Source organism: Macaca nemestrina, chromosome 18 (assembly GCF_043159975.1).
Source record: "Macaca nemestrina isolate mMacNem1 chromosome 18, mMacNem.hap1, whole genome shotgun sequence".
NCBI classification, from domain to species: Eukaryota; Metazoa; Chordata; class Mammalia; order Primates; family Cercopithecidae; genus Macaca; species Macaca nemestrina.
The window spans coordinates 13,595,188-13,612,494 of NC_092142.1; the positions used below are offsets into that span (position 1 = coordinate 13,595,188).

General features: G+C 42.5%; 1 protein-coding gene across 2 annotated transcripts in view; it reads left to right on the top strand.

Moving 5' to 3' along the window:
- LOC105467743 (shisa family member 9) overlaps positions 1-6,012 on the top strand; it is a 344,353-nt gene extending 338,341 nt beyond the window's left edge. For both annotated transcript variants that reach the window (XM_011717434.3, XM_011717435.3), the window contains one exon: positions 1,728-6,012. In XM_011717434.3, the coding sequence (XP_011715736.2) occupies positions 1,728-2,107 (380 nt within the window). In that variant the 3' untranslated portion in view covers positions 2,108-6,012. The remainder of the gene's footprint in view (positions 1-1,727) is intronic.
- Positions 6,013-17,307: the final 11,295 nt, after the last annotated feature.

Here is a 17,307-nt window from a genome sequence, read left to right on the forward strand (position 1 = left end):
GGAAGGAAGGAAGGAGGGAGGGAGGGAAGGAAGGAGTCATTGAGTGCTGGAGAGAGTGTAGTTAAATTGAGTGGGAATTGTAAAACTCTTTTGTAGAGGAGTTGGCAATATGTATCAAGAGCCTTAACAATGTTTATACTCTTTGACCAAATAATTCTATGTTTTATAATGCAGATCAAAGGTCAGCAAACTTTTTAAAAAAGGATTGGGTAGTAAATAGCTCAGACTCTTCAGGCCTCACAGTTTCTGTCAATTGAGTTTCAACAAGCACTCAATTCTACCATATCAGAACAAAAGCAGCTATGGATTAGACATAAATGAATGGGTATGGTTTTGTTTCCAATAAAACTTTGTTTACAAAATAAAGATGTGGCCAGATTTGGCCCGTGGGTCATAGTTTGCCAATCCCTGATCTAAATTAAGAAAACAGACCTGGTGTGGTGGCTCACACCTGTAATCCCAGCACATTGGGAGGCCAAGGTGGGAGGATTGCTTGAGCCCAGGAGTTCAAGACCAGCCTGGGCAACATGATGAAACCTCATTTCTACAAAAAAATACAAAAATTAGCCTAGTGTGGTGGTGCTTGCCTATGGTCCCAGCTACTCAGGAGAATCATCTGAGCCTAGGACGTAGTGAGCTATGATTGTGCCACTGCACTCCAGCCTGGGCAGCAGAGTAAGATCCTGTCTCAAAAACTAATAATAAATAAATAAATAAGAAAACGTTTTTAGAATTATGCTAAATTCAACCTTCTAAATACAAAGAGAGGTTTAGGGGAAAAGAAAAGTTGCTATTACAACTTTATTTGTAATAGCAAACTATTGGCACCACTAGAACACTCATCAGTAGGGGGATTCATTAATTTTGATAGTTCCACTCAATGAAATACTAGGTACACATGAAAATCCTGTTTATTAATAATTTATAACAACACGGAGAAATGCTTGATAGAACATTAGATGAGAAATAGAAACAAACTTATTTGTAATGATGATGATAATGGTGGTGGATAATATCTAAGCACTTTACACAAGTGATATCATTTAACTCTCCAAACAGACCTATGAAGTATACTTTTCTATTGTAATGACTTTCCTTATGGAGAAGCTGATGCTGACAAACGTTAAGTAATTTAGTCAAGGTTAAGCTGCTGGCAGGTGTCAGAGTTGGAATGTGAATACAGGTCTGTTTAACTGCTAAAAGCAAAAACAAAGGCAAACAAACCAGCCAAGAAAAATCCCAAATTAAATTCTGTTTATTAAAAAAAAAAAAAACAGAAGAAAAGACACCCAAAAGTTGTTATCGGCTATCATGATTGGTAGGTGATAGGAAGACCGCTTAACATGTTCAGTATTTTCTCTAATGAGAATGTATCATTTTAATAAAAAAGAACAGGTGAATTTCATAGGCAAACCAACAATGGCAGAATGGTAGGTAGGATTGTGGGGAGAGAAGTGTTTATTTCGGGGGTCTAGAGGTTCCCTTGGGGATGCCCTTAATCCTCTTGGTCCTGCTCTTTGTTTGTGAAAAGGACGTGGTGCTGCGTTTCCCTCTGTCTTGTTCTAGGTGGAGTTTCTAGTGTGTCTTGTTTGGACTGTTGGCCTATCTTTATGCTGTTCTTGGGTTGACATGCCAGTCTCTAACTCTCTCTAACTCTCTCTGTCTCTCTCTCTCTCTCTCTCCCTTCTCTTTCTTCCCCTTCCTCATCCACCTGTTCCGCTGTGCAGCTGACAAGGTCAATGATGACTTCTACACCAAACGACGGCACCTGGCTGAGCTGGCTTCTAAGGGGAACCTACCTTTGCACCCCGTAAGAGTGGAGGACGAGCCTGGGGCCTTCAGCCCTGAGCATGGTCCTGCCAAGCAGAATGGACAGAAGTCCCGCACCAACAAGATGCCCCCACATCCCCTGGCCTACAACTCTACCACCAACTTTAAGGGCTGGGACCCCAACGAGCAGTCCCTCCGGCGGCAGGCTTACGGCAACAAGGGCAAGCTTGGCACGGCCGAGACAGGCTCTAGCGACCCCTTGGGAACTCGCCCCCAGCATTACCCACCCCCACAGCCATACTTCATCACCAATAGCAAAACAGAAGTGACTGTCTGAGCTTTCACCACAGGGAGCACCCTGGAGACCACACTCAACTGAGAGAGGCAAAAAACAACCCCGCCCACACCCTCCCTGTCCTCCCCCAACATGTGCGTCCACACACTCACTCTCAACAAGAACCAACTCTAAACCTACTGGGGACACGGAGTCGCGTTTTTCCTAGGTCATGCCTATAACGTGTCGGCGGGCAGCTGAGAAAGACCGAAGCGTGGACATTCAGCAATACAGCAAAGAGGAAAACTGAGGCACACTCTTTCCACTCCAGGACCAAGGTGGCCAACTCACATGCCCAAACCATGGGGCTGAGTTTTCTTTTCCTCCTAACTTGAAACTGAAATCCATGATGACAAAATATAAAAGTAGCACAATTTAGAGAAATTGTCCATTTGAGCACATATACTACTTGCTACGTGCTGTCTGTTTCTAGGTTCAAGAGCCAGGGTGGAAGTGGGGAAAGAGAATGAGGGAGGACACAAGAGAAGAGTGCATTCTGGAAGAGGAGTTGTTCTGGGAGGAATTTGCCCACATCAGAAGCATTTTTCTAATTCCAAGAAGTGGTGACGTGGATGTAAAATTTTGACAGAGCATGAAACAGTAACTGGACCCCAACCATTCTATTTATAGTACTTTTCATATCATCCATATTGAACGCAAAAAACAACACACTCTGAAACTCACAAAAAATAAATAGACCCTGAACCCACCAGCAATGATGGGAAGGAAACAAACAAACAAACAAAAAAACATTTTAGAGAACTCCCATAAGGACCATGACTGTGGAAATGGGAGGGATGGGCTTTTATGACAGGGAGAGGGTCCGGAGAGTATCAAATAACTTTTTAAAAAGAGAATTAAAATGTAAGCCCACTACAAAACAAACAAAAACAGCAAATGAGGTTGTTTTTTTTTTTTTTCCAAAATCTTGAAGACTTGTTGACATTAACAACAACAAATCCACAGCTGGAAAAGTCCACAGGAGATCAGATGAGGATCCAGAAGCCTCTGATTTCTGGGTTTTGCCTCTAAGACCTGAAACAGCCACAGAAACAAGTCCTCTATAAACTGTATGTCCCTGATATCCCTTTCCCTTCAGCGCGTTGCCGCCGCCGCTGCCAAACTTTAACTGCTTTGGACTGAAAATGTCATAAGCGTGGGTGGTGCCTTCAATGTGTTACTGTTGTTTCATGACAGTCTTGTTTCCCAAGTGCAACCTGTGTTCTTTTAGCCTTCCTTCCTCTTGTTTTTCTGCAATAGTAGAAGATGTTTCCATCCTTCCTTTGTAGGTGAGCCCACCCCATAACACCCTCTGAGGGGCTGCTACAATGTCAGGGGTGCCCAGGAGCAAAGACCTCCCTACTCGCTACACTATCAAAATGAGTCCTTCCATTTTCTAGCCCTCCGAAACCTGTCAGATGTTTCTTGGTCCCATAATTCCCATGGTCCCTCCAAATTACCTCCCCACATACTTCACGTGTTCATCTGCCATCCAGAATATCCTGAGGTTCTTTTTCTGGTTGGTTCTCATAATCCGTAGTCCTTGGGGTCCCAACAAAGTCAGTTTTCCTACAAGTTGTGTTGGTTTTATGGAAGCCCAAAGAAGTGGATTGAGAGAGAAGAGATTTTTATCTAATGTGAAAGGTTTTTCAACTAGCCCCTAAAGGTCTTAGGTAGTTAATTAACCTTCAACAGACCCACAGCAATTCTGGTGTCAGAAGCTATAAATGGTCTGGCCAAACAAGACTTAGAGTATTTTCTGAAATCCTGAACTGCAGGGTTCTGCCTCACCTGTCTCTCCACTCTGACATCATGAAATCAGCAAAACCAGATATTTATTCTCCTTTTCACTCCCGGCAGATACGAGGACACCAACAATGCAGTTGATCCCTCTGGGCCTCAGTCTCCCATCTGAAACATGGGGAATTGGGGTAGGTCAAGCTTTTTAAAACTGCAAAACCTCTACCTGTTTTTAAAAAAGAGATCTTCTGGCCGGGCGCAGTGGCTCATGCCTGTAATTCCAGCACTTTGGGAGGCCGAGGCAGGCGGATCACCTGAGGTCAGGAGTTTGAGATCAGCCTGGCCAACATGGTGAAACCCTGTCTCTACTAAAAATACAAACATTAGCCGGGCGTGGTGGTGGGCACTTGTAATCCCAGCTACTCGGGCGGCTGAGGCAGGAGATCACTTAAACTCGGGAGGTTGCAGTGAGCTGAGACCGCACCACTGTCCCCTAGCCTGGGTGACGGGGTGAGACTGTCAAAAAAAAAAAGATATTTCAAAGAACACACAATAGGAGATCTCTATGTATAAAAAGGCACTGTGCGGTACAAAGCAGGGGTCAGAGATTTAGTGCCCACCTTCTCAGCCTCCTTGGGAAGACCACAGAGCTTCCCGGAGTCAAGTAAATACCACTGGCCATGGTCAGAGTTTCATTGACGTTAATGAGCTCTGTACCTGCGACACACTTTGGCATCTCTGAGTATCACCTTCACAATATTTGTACCTAAATTGATTCATTTTAGTGCATTATGTTTTTAAAATGAAAACTTCCTGTCTTCATCACAAATTTTAAAAAAATAATCAGTTGCCATAAATAGAAAGTAAGCATAAAAATAAATAAAAAGGAAACAAGCAGCAATGATTAAATTCCAGCTGGAGTCTGCTGTCTGTGAGTCTGAACTAAAGCCTGGAGTTCTTTCTTTCTCTCTCTCTCTTAAAATGATATTAGCAGGTATTAAATAATTGTTAAAGATACCAGCACCCAACGAAGACTTTCCCTTTGTACTAATAGGTGGACTGAAGGGTAAATGAGAGGGGAATCATTTCCCATGCCAGTCAGTGTTGAACAATGCTGTAGCTATGTACTGACTATGATCATTGTGCATACACCAGGGGTGCACAGCCCACACTTCAGAAAACCTTGAGTTGACTTATCTGTGAGGCTCTTTCCCACTCAAAATTTCTGTAATTCGTATCTCCCTTTTACCTCATCGTTGCTCTTTGCCCCCAGTCCACTTCATCTCACCCTTATCTCAACTCTGATTAAGAGTCTTTCTTGGCCTCTCAATCTATAGTATTGTATTCCTTCTGCATGCTCCTTCTCCTCTGAGTAAACTTCATCAATTGAACTGGGCTCCTTGGGGTCTGCAGTTGTAATTTTGACAGCAGAAGTGCAGCCTGGTCATTAAGATGTAGCCACAATGATGGCCCAAGAAAGACAAGTACTTTCCAAGTAGTCCTGTCTAGGATGGAAAGCTCAGGAAGTGCTTCATAGTTTATTATCTTTCGATTGGCTTTGGGAAATGAACTGAAGAGGGAAGTTTGGACAGGGAAGGTCTTTTTATTCTTTGGCTTCCTCTTGGGATGGTAGATAGACCTCACAATACGAAAAGACGGGACAACCTATGGAACTGTCTATGACTTCCATGTACCAAGACAAGGACCCTGTAGCTAGGGTAGTGAGACCTAGGAGAGAGAAACCAGAACAAAGCAGACAGGCTGTCCTCTTCCTAATTCCATGCCCTGACATCAGCCCCTATTTTTTGCCTTTAGCTGTCCCCCAGTTTCCAACCCAATGGGACCAGAGTCTGACTTCCCTTTGCCCTTTCACAGTGTCTCAGCCTCCATTTGCCTTGGGCTCCCCCTGGCCTCCCCATCTAACTCTTCCCAGTTTTTTGTGTAAATGGAGCATATTTTATGTGCAAATATTTTAGTAACCGTATGTTCTGCAAGTAAACCTGTGTTAATACTTGTCAACAACTGCAGAGTTTATGATACAAATAATTCTTCCTACAATGAAGAAAAAAACACATTTGTTTGTTTTCTAAGAATGTTTATTTGTAAACATATGTATTCACTATATTAATATGAATTTCTTACCTGGCAATAAAACTGATTATATGTGATGCTGTTGGGGTTGTCATGTATCTTTCCAGAGCCCTGCATCCTAATTTGTGTTTTCACCAGGGAACACCAATATTAGCATAGAGAGTGAGGTCTTTAATACTCAGAATGTATGGGAAGTTGTTTCCAGCAAAGGCAATTTCTAGTTAACAGTAACTTATACACATTTTCCAGGAGACTTTGTGTTTGAAGCCTTTTTGGTAAGTTTTGTCACATCTCCTAGTTCACATCCTTTTGCCTTTAGAAATCCATCGTTGCTAGGTTTCCTCATCATAACTAAATTTATCCTTAATGGTCAATAATCTTGCTGCCATTTGAACTTTAGTTTTGAACACTGATCAGGGTCATAGAAGACACAAATATTGAAAGGATGGAAGATTGGTTTCTTCCCCTATTTATTAAATTTTATTTCCTGTCTGGCTTCTGGTAGCATGGAGTTTGAAATTTTCAGGTAGAAACCTGTCTGACTGTGGTTCCTCCAGAAACAGGCTCTGAGATGAGGATGTGAGAAATGAAGAGAATACTGGGAGGGGGTGGGAAGTTCAATAAGGAAGGGAAAGCAGCCAAGAAGAGTATGATATCATGCCAGCTACCACTATACACACCTGGGGTTTCATGCTGCAAGGAAACTTTGGGAGAGGGCGTTGAACACACACAGAATCATCCTGCCCAAGTAACATGGAGCTTGGGTGTTTATGTGCCCACGGCCATCAGACATTGTTTCCAAGTTGCTTTCAGGGATGCTAATGTTCAGACACTCCTAGGCTGTCATGTGCAAAGGCAGAAGGATTTTCATGGTGTCAAGAATCCCTAGGCAGCTGGGCGCGGTGGCTCACACCTGTAATCCCAGCACTTTGGGAGGCCGAGGCAGGCAGATCATCTGAAGTCAGGACCAGGCTGGCCAACATGGAGAAACCCCATCGCTACTAAAAATACAAAAATTAGCCGGGTGTGGTGGCATGCTCCTGTAATCCCAGCTACTCAGGAGGCTGAGGCAGGAGAATGACGTGAACCTGGGAGGCGGAATTTGTAGTGAGCCGAGATCACGCCACTGCACTCCAGCCCAGACGACAGTGTGAGACTGTGTCTCAAAACAAAAAAAGAAAGAAAGAAAGTTAGTTTATTTTGCTAAGGTCAAGGACACGTGCCCGTGACACAGCCTCAGGAAGTCCTGATGACATGTGCCCAGGGTGGTTGGGGTGCAGCTTGGTTTTATACATTTTAGGGAGACATGAGACATCAATCAAGTACATTCAAGAAGTATATTGGTTTGGTCCAGAAAGGCAGGACAACTCAAAGTGGGGGCACTTCCAGGCTATAGGTAAATTTAAACATTTTCTGGTTGACAATTGGTTTGAGTTTGTCTAAAGACCTGGGATCAATGGAAAGGAATGTTTGTGTTGATGTAAGAGGTTGTGGAGACCAAAGTTTTATCATGAAGTTGAAGCTTTTACCTAGCAGGCTTCAGAGAGAACAGGCTCTAAAATGTTTCTTATCAGGCTTAAAGCCTGTGTTGATGCTAATGTCAGACAGGTATAATGAGGCATGTCAGACCCTCACTTCTCCCTTCATGGCCTGAACCAGTCTTTCACGGTCTTAGAATTTTATTTTTGGTTTACACCAGCTTTTTTTTTTTTTGAGATGGAGTCTTGCTCTGTCGCCAGGCTGAAGTACAGTGGCGCGATCTTGGCTCACTGCAACCTCCACCTCCTGGGTTCATGCAGTTCTCCTGCCTCAGCCTCCCTAGTAGCTGGGACTACAGGCATGCACCACCACACCTGGCTAATTTTTTGTCTTTTAGTAGAGACAGGATTTCATCATGTTGGTCAGGATGACCTCGATCTCCTGACCTTGTGATCCGCCCGCCTTGGCCTCCCAAAGTGCTCAGATTACAGGCCTGAGCCACCGTGGTTTTCTGATGCTGTAACAGCCATGGGCTACTGTGAATATTCTTAATGTTCTTAGGCCATGGATCCTTTCAATTATCTGGTGAATGCCTATGGATTCCCTTTTCAGAATAATGACTTTAAATGCATAAAATAAAATACATAGAATTATAAAAAAAAATCCATTATCTCGATATATACTCATGAAAATATTTTTTAAAACTCACATTTGTGATATTGTAATACAGTTGACCCTTGAACAACACTGCTTTGAACTGCATGGGTCCACTTATGTGTGAATTTTCTTGTACCTCTGCCACCCCTGAGACAGCAAGACCTAGCCCTCCTCTTCCTCCTCTTCCTCAGCCTACTCAATGTGAAGATGACAAGGATGAAGATCTCTATGATGATCCACTTCCCCTTAATATATAGTAAATACGTTTTCTCTGCCTTATGGTTTTTTAAATAACATTTTCTTTTCTCTAGCTTACTTTATTGTAAGAACACAGTGTTATATATCTATATACATATATGCATAAAATACACATACTGAATATGTGTTAATCCATTGTTTATGTTATCACTAAGGCTTCTGGTCAAAGTGGACTATTAGTAGTTTAGTATTGGAGGAGTCAAAAGCTATATGAGATTTCCGACTACATGGGGTTTAGCGACCTCTAACCCATGCATTGCTCTAGGGTCACCTGTATATGTGCTTTCCAACTAATGCAATAAATAATGTGATCTAGTGATGGATTTCAAAGTATTGATGAGCACAAACAATTCTTTGAGCTATCTGCTACATATGCAATGTGATATGACAATATATGTGATTCTACTGTTGACAAAGTCCCAGGTCAGTGCTAATATTGTAGGTGGTTCTTTGCCCACATTTATTTATTTACTTTTGAGACAGGGTCTCACTATGTTGCCCAGGCTGGAGTGCAGTGGAGCAATCGCAGCTCACTACAGCCTTGACCTCTGGGGCTCCAGCAATCCTCCCATCTTAGCCTCGCGAGTAGCTGGGACTACAGGTACATGCCACCATGCCCAGCTAATTTTCTGTATTTTTTGTAGAGATACGCATTCACCATGTTGCCCAGGCTGGTTTTGAACTCTGGGGCTCAAGCAATCTGCCCACCTTAGCCTCCCAAAGTGCTGGGATTACAGGCATGAGTCTCTGTGCCCTGCCTTATTGCCCATATTTATAATTAAGGGATGTGCTAAATTTCAACTAGACGCCAGTGAAAGTAAAGATGTTATATATTTTCTCCCACCTACTTTGATAAACCCACTGAATTCTACCCACAAATCCCTCTGCAGGTGTGTGGGTCCCAGGTGAAGCACTGTGTACTAGTGAGACTTAGAGGTACTTATGTATTCTCTTCATGCTTCTATTTTTTTTTTCAACAGGGATAACAATAGTATCTCTATCATTGGCTGTTATGGGAGATAAAATAATAGATAAAAAGACAGTAGCTTAATGCTTGACACCTAGTAAATACTTCAGCATTAGCTTTTGTTATGAGAATTATTCTTTCTGATGATTCCTAGAACCTTACAAAGTTGTGTTTTATTTCCCCCCATTCACAGAAGAAGAAACTGAGGCTCAAACAGGTAAATTTTGCACAGAGTAACCTAGGAAGTCAGTGGCAGAGCTGACTGAAACCTGGTTGTCTCTGGTTTAACCTCAAGCTCTGGACCATTGTGCATGCTGTGTCATTTTTTAAAACTGATGATATTAAATGTCCTCACTTCTCCCTAGAATGAGGCTAGACCTACACTGGAGTAGATCACTATGGATGTCCTCATTTCTTCACCCCTCCCAGAGGAGAAAGTCAAATGTCCAAGGTTCAGGAAGCTCTTGTCTGGGGCCTATTTATTTAAAGGCTTACTGGACACAGTTAATACCAATGTCCTCCCTTCAACACAAGCTCTCTCCAGTCCAGTACTTACAAGATTCCAATTACAAACCCCACTATCCCAGAAATTGTCAGATTCTAGTTTTTTATTTTTAAAAAAAATCCATCCTGTTAGGAATATATTCACCACATAAAACCAAAATAAGTCTTTGATATGGCTTGGCTGTGTCCCCACCCAGATCTCATTGTAGCTCCCATAATTCCCACGTGTTGTGAGAGGGACCCAGGGGAGATAATTGAATTCTGGGGGCGGTTTTTCCCATACTGTTCTCGTGGTAGTGAATAAGTCTCACGATATCTGATGGTTTTATAAGGGGAAACCCCTTTTGCTTCGCTCCAATTCTTCTCTATGCTTCCCCATGTAAGATGTGCCTTTCACCTTCTACCATGATTATGAGGCCTCCCAAGCCACGTGGAACTGTGAGTCCATTAAATCTCTTTTTCTTTATAAATTTCCTAGTCTCAGGTATATCTTTATCAGCAGTGTGAGATTAGACTAAAACAGTCTCTCTCTCATACATTTAGTCTCAGCCTTGAAAGATGATAATCATCATAATGCTAATAGCAACAACTTCTTTTATTACCAATTATGGAACATTTTTTGTGTATCAGCCACTGGGTTAGGCACTGTAAATGCTTCATTCTTCTCTTCTTGCTGGGACTCTAAGCCTCAGTCAGCATGAGTCTCTAAATGGTTTTGTGAAGCAGTAACTTCCTTTACCACCATTTCCACCACCAATTGGACTTTATGTGAGTTAGGAATAATCTTCTATTATTATCAGTGTGTTAAGCACTGAGATTTCAGCGTTTATCTGTTAGAGTAGCTAGATTTTCCTTAACAAATACAAAAGATAAAGCACTTAGAACTGTATCTGACACTATTAAAAAAACAATAAATGTTTTCTGTTGCCATCATCATCATTATCATCACTGTAGCAGTCTGTTTTCACACTGCTATGAAGAACTACCCTAGACTGGATAATTTATGATGAAAGAGGTTTAATTGACTCACAGTTTCACATGGCTGGGAGGCCTCAGGAAACCAACAATCATGGTGGAAGGGGAAGGGGATGCAAGGACCTTCTTCACATGGGGGCAGGAGACAGAGAATGAGCAAAGGGGAAATGCCACACTTGTAAACCATCACATCTCTTGAGAACTCACTCAGTATCATGAGAACAGCATGGGGGAACTGCCCCCATGATCTAATCACCTCCCACCAGGTCCCTTCCATGAAGGGATTACAATGAGAGATGAGATTTGGGTGGGGACACAGAGCGAAACCATATCAATCATCTTAACTAAACTTCTACTCTATGCTAGGACCTCTACTTTACACTAGGACCTTGTAAACCATCAGGTCTCTTGAGAACTCACTCAGTATCATGAGAACAGCATGGGGGAACTGCCCCCGTGATCTATTCACCTCCCACCAGGTCCCTTACATGAAGGAATTACAGTGAGAGATGAGATTTGGGTGAGGACACAGAGTGAAACCATATCAATCATCTTAACTAAACTTCTACTCTATGCTAGGACCTATACATACCTGATCTTTAATCCTCACAGTAATACTGAAAGGGTTCATAACTCCATTTTAAGGATAAGGGAACTGAGAGGCTAAATGTCTTACTCAAGGACAGAGCAAGTGCTAGAGCAAGAATCTAAACCTGGAGTTTTCTGGTTCCACCATTTCTAGCACCCCACTTAACCCTCTCAAAGTTGCTGGTACTATCTGGATCCAGTTACTGTGGTTAAATAAATAAAAATACCTTTGTAGAAGAAAAATGTCTTCGTTGTCAGCTTGGCATCTCACTTATTTTCTTGTCAGATTCCAAATCCTAACTCGTGCTCTGTTGAACAGTTCAAAGAAAGCATTTCACATCAAGAAATGTCATGGTTGCTAGAAATAATTTTGTCACATCCTCTTGAATTTTTCCTTTTTACAAGTTCATAGGTTTCAGTTAGATTCACATCTTATAATGCCTCTTTTTAAAACATTATAAAAGGGCAACTCATTTTTTAAAATCTCAACATCCAAATAGAACACTTCGTTTTTTTCATCTTAAAAGGTAAAAAATGGGAAGACTCTAAAGAGGCAATTTACAATGTGCAGGTGCCTTATTTTCTGGTAATTTGAAGCTGCTTTGATGCTGTAATTTGTTTTTGAATTTTGCTGTCCATGTATCAAAGGCAGTTCAGCTGAATGTACTGGAATTCTACAAGTTAGGTGTCTGTTGAATTCCCAGATCCAGGATACCGAAAGTCAGCACCATGTAGGTCTTAAAGCCTCTCTCTTGGGTCTTATTAGTTGCCATGAAAATTTTCCTCATAGGGGTTTGATTCTTTCTCATGTGGAGTCAACGTTAGACTTTTGGACAAAATTTAGAGAACACTGCTGAGTGCTTGGTTCTGCTCAAAACACCTCATTTCATAATTCATTCAATAAATACAGAGCATCTATGATGTGCCAGCCATGGTGCTGGGCCTTGAGGGTGCAAGAATCCCTTTACTGTCACCCTTCTCCTTCCCCCTTCTCCAAAAAGTGAAAATAAAGAAGGTAGAAGATTAACAATAGAAAGCAAGCACCGTAAAGAAAGAAAGAGAGGCACTGCAGGTAGAGAGACGCCTTGGTGTCAGATAAGCTTGGATTTGAGTCCTCTCTCTAACATCTAGTTATGTGACCTTGGGGAAGCTACTAAGCTTTTCAGAGCCTAGTTTTTCTCATCTGTAGAGCAAGCGAGCCCAGTCATACCAACCTTGTCGTGTTGTTTGAGCAGTTGAGATAAGATATGTAAAACATTTACTCATGGTGGATGCCCAGCAAACTTGGGTTGTTATTAATCGGAAGCATTTTCTTATCCACTCCCACCCATTAGGAACCAGGCTAATGTGATACCTTGGTTTTTCCATTTTTGCTTTTGTTGGGGTCCCCTGAAAGAGATCCTGAGACAGGAATTGATGTGCAAGGAAGGAAGGAATTTCGGAAGAAACTGGTAAGGGGGTGGCAAAAGTTAGGTAGAAGGAGAAGGACCCAAACAAGGATACACTTTTAGGCAATGCCACTGGGAGAGTATATCTTATGTGCATTACTCTTTAGAATTTGCATCAACCCCAAGCAAGGGAGCATGGTTTTCATTCTTACATGCCTGTCAGTCATTCACCAAAGAGATGGAAACTTCTAGCTACTCTGGCTCATTGCATGTTGAGGGAAAATTTCTCAAAGAGTCTCAGGTGCTGGTGGTTGGAACTAAAGACATACAGAATCTGGAAAAGAGGTGCATGGAAACAGGAAAAAGGATGTGAGGACATCTAGGTGAAGTACCATGTTGGTTATACTTCCCTTTTCTGACTTCTCAGCGACATTAGCCCTGGTCCAACTAGTCCTAGTAAGGAAGATGAGTTTTCCTTGGTTCATAAAAGCAGGACGTTTGGAGAATTTACCTGCCAAAAATATGAGGAATAGCTTTGGGGTCAGCCTCGTTGAAGACAAAATCTTAGCCTAACTTTTTATAGCCCATGTCACTTTGGGCAATCAAGTTAACCTCATTGACGTAGATTTTCTCACTTATAAAATAGGAAAAATAATGCGATTTCTGTAAATTTGTTGTAGGTTGAGATGACTTTGTATTCCCTGACTTATTTGACAAATACATGCTGAGCATCTGCTGTATGTCAAACAGGGATGATCTTGGTACACTGAAATGAATTAGGCACAGGTCCTGCCTTCCAAGACCTTGGCATCTAATGGGGGAGGCAGACACATAAATTACAGACTATGCTTTCTTCCTTATACATTTTTTTCTCTCTTTCTCTGTTTCCTTCTCTATGTCTTGTTTTTTACTCGGTTGCATCTTCTCTTCTTTTTTCCTCCCCTCTTCCTTCTCCTTCACTTTATCTCCACCTTTCTTTTATTATTATGTATTTTACTTCTTCGAGACAAGGTCTCACTCTGTCACCCAAGCTACAGTGCAGTGGCATGTGGGCTCACAGCAGCCTCAACCTCCGAGGCTCAACCTATCTCCCAGCCTCAGCCTCCAAGAAACTGGGACTACAGGAGCATACCACCCTGCCTAGCTAAATTTTAAAATTTTTTTGTAAAGCCGGGGTTTTGCTATGTTGCCCAGACTGGTCTTGAACTCCTAGGCTCAAGCAGTCCCTCCACCTTGGTCTCCTGAGTAGCTGGGACTGCAGGTGTGTGCCACTGCACCTGGCCACATCTCTGCATTTCTATCTTGCATTGTCTGACCCTCACCACATCCATACCTAGTCTTTATATTAACTGGAGGATATCTAATCTGCTACCCTTTCAAGTCCCTGACTCCTGCTGCTGTTTTCCAAAGTTTCTTCTGCAAGTTGCACAGCGTATAAATTTCTGAGGAATTCAACTGGACCCAGACCCTCAGCTGTGACAGAAGACTTGGAGATAGGAGAAAACCATCTAGAGCTTTACTTAAAGCTTAGTGGTGGAGGAGTTGGGGGCAGGAGGTACAACTAGCAGTCCTGAGTGGGCAGTCCTAAGGAATGGCAAATAGAATTTATGATTAATGGCACTGTGGGGAGAGGGTCAGAGGTAATTTTCCCTGCTCTTGTGTACATGGGTAGACTCCTAAGAGCATTAGGATAGGAGCCAGAAATTCTTGGTTTTAATTCTAGCTCTGAAACTAGTCGTATCGTTTTGGACATTGATTTCCTCATCCATATGATATCAAGGCTGCATTCTGTGATTTTTTTAGGACTCCTCTGATTCTCTTGGTCAGGAACGCTGCCTTCATAAATTTCTTATCGCCCCAACCCCATTGTATCTTACTCTAGGAATGGCACCCAGCAGGTGCTTATATATATATAACAACAATAGACTTATTTTCTTTATTCCAGGATTCTGGGGATGATTAGCTTTGGGTTTGAGAAAGATCTGCATTTGGGGCCCTGGAAGCAGACTCTGTTGGCTGGAACCCATTCAGCCATTTTACTGTGAAGTCCAGGGCAGCTGCTGCAGATGGCGAGGCAAACCCTAATGGCTTGTATAAGGCGGTACTTCTCAGACTTGACCACCATGATTCAGAGGCTCTGTGGGCTCAGGAATTTGCATCTTAAAAAACACTTTGGGGATTCTGATGCAAGTAGGTGGTGGACTACTGTTGAGAATCAATTCTAGAAACCTGAGCTTGGTGCTGCCACCAACACTCTGTGTGACCCTTTCATAGTAGTGTAAGGTTTTGAACACCTTTCTTCATCTGCACAACAGGGCTCTTCACCCCTGCCCTATCTTCCTGAAGGACTTCTGTGGTGAACAGATAAAACAGCAGATGGAAAAACTCTAAGAGGCTCCACAAGAATCAAAGATGGCGGCCTTTGTGTGTGAAGATGCATCATCCCCAAGCTTCCTTCTCTCCATCAGAAGAAGAGAGACTGCAGGCAGATAATATTCTAGGGGACACTTCAGTCCCTCATCCTATCTCCTGTATTTGATACTTCTTGATCCCCACTTCACCTGCTTTTGACCAACTTTTTAAAATCCAGTCATTGCCGTAACGACCAGCTATGCAGGTGTACCCAGGTAGCACCTGGCCTAGGTGTGCTTTAGAGCTCTTGCTTTCTGACTCAGTGCCTTGTGCCCTCAGCATGTGCAAACCTGGAAGTGTGAGAGGGTTAACACTCCACGGCCCAAACATTGACTAATGGTTGGGGGAAGAGAGGGGTTAGAGATTAGTGGTTCATATTCCCCTCTCCATCTATTAGGTGGACAATTCTAAGTGATTTCTTCCTCAGAGAGTCCTAGTGGGTTGGAACCCACTTGCCCATATGATGGTTACCAGGTCCATAAAGTGCACTGAGGTTAGCTTTTCATCCTTCCTGTTTCATTCTTCCAAGTCCCTCCTCCTTTTCTTTAGGATAATTTCCAAAATAAATACCTACACGCAGCACCTTGGTCAAGTTCTGGTTTAGGGAAAACCAGGCTGACACAAAGTGGACTTTGTTGATGAACCAGCCTGGATCTCCAGTAGTAATTCCAGATCTAGGATGGTCATCCAACAATTGACTGTTTACTTAGTAGCAGAGTGAGGGCAGGTAACAGGAAATGTAACCTGTCCACTTCCTACTTGACCAGTGAGAACTGAGTTCAAATCCCAGCCTTGTGCCCTAGGACCAGGTACAATGTAGGTAAAGAATTCTGCAACAATGCATGGTACATAGCAAGTTCCCTTAAGACAGATCACAACGTTCTTTCTTCAGTTCCCTCCTTTTCACTCCACGTAAAGTGAAAGTCCTTAAATCAAAGTCCTTAAAACAAGCTGAAAAGACCTTCCGTGATCTGGCCTCCAACTCCCTCTCTGCCTTCCTGTTGTACTACTCAGCTCTTCACTCACTCTGCTGCAGCCCCCACTGGCCTCCTTGCTGTTCCTCAAATGCCCCAAGAATGTGCTCACCTTGAGTGCTTTGTCCATCAACTGGGACAATATCGTCTCCACCCTCCAGGGGACATTTGGCAATAACTGGACACATTTTTGGTTGTCATAACTTGGGAGATAGGTTGCTACTGGCATCTAGTGCGTAGAGGCCAAGGATGTTCTAAATATCTTACAAGGCATGGGACAGCTTTCCTCCTTCGAAGACAGACAATTCTCTCTTCCCAAATGTCAGTAGTGCTGAGGGTGAGAAACCCTCAGGACCCTTCTTTACACTGCAGTCTTCCTCCCCTGACTCACCCCACATCTGTTGGGTCTTTGATTATATTTCACCTTCTCAGTGAGGCCTGTTGCCCTGTTGACAATGAAGCTTGCGCCGCTCATGTCTCCTGGCCTGTCTTAACCTTCTCTATTATTTTCTTATTGCATTCAGCCCTTTCTACCATATTGCATAATTGATCTATTGATGTTTACTCATATTGTTTATCTCTTCTACTGGGATGGAAGCTCCATGAGGGTAGAAATCTTTGATTGCTGTCCATATCCCCTCCACCTACCACAGTACCTGGAACATAGTAGGCATTCAATAAATATTTGTTGAATGAATGAATGAATGAACGAATGGAAATACAGTTGACCCTTGAACAACATGGGTTTGAACTGTGCAGGTCCACTTACTCTTGGATTTTCTTCTTCCTCTACCGCCCCTGAAATAGCAAGACCAACTCCTCTTCCCACTCCTCTTCTTTAGCCTCCTCAACATGAAGACAATGAGGATGAGGACCTTCATGATGATCCACCTCCACTTAATAAATAGGAAATATGTTTTCTCTTCCTCATGATTTTCTTAATAATAACATTTTATTTTCTCTAGCCGACTTTATTATAAGAATACAGTATGTAATACATATAACATGCAAAATATGTGTTACTTGACCGTTTTATTATCAGTAGGATTTCTGGTCAATAATAGGCTATTACTAGTTAAATTTTGGAGTAGTCAAAAGTTATATGCAGATTTTTGACTGTGTGGGGGTAGGAGTTGTTCAAGAGTCAACTGTATTGTGAGGCTGAGGTTT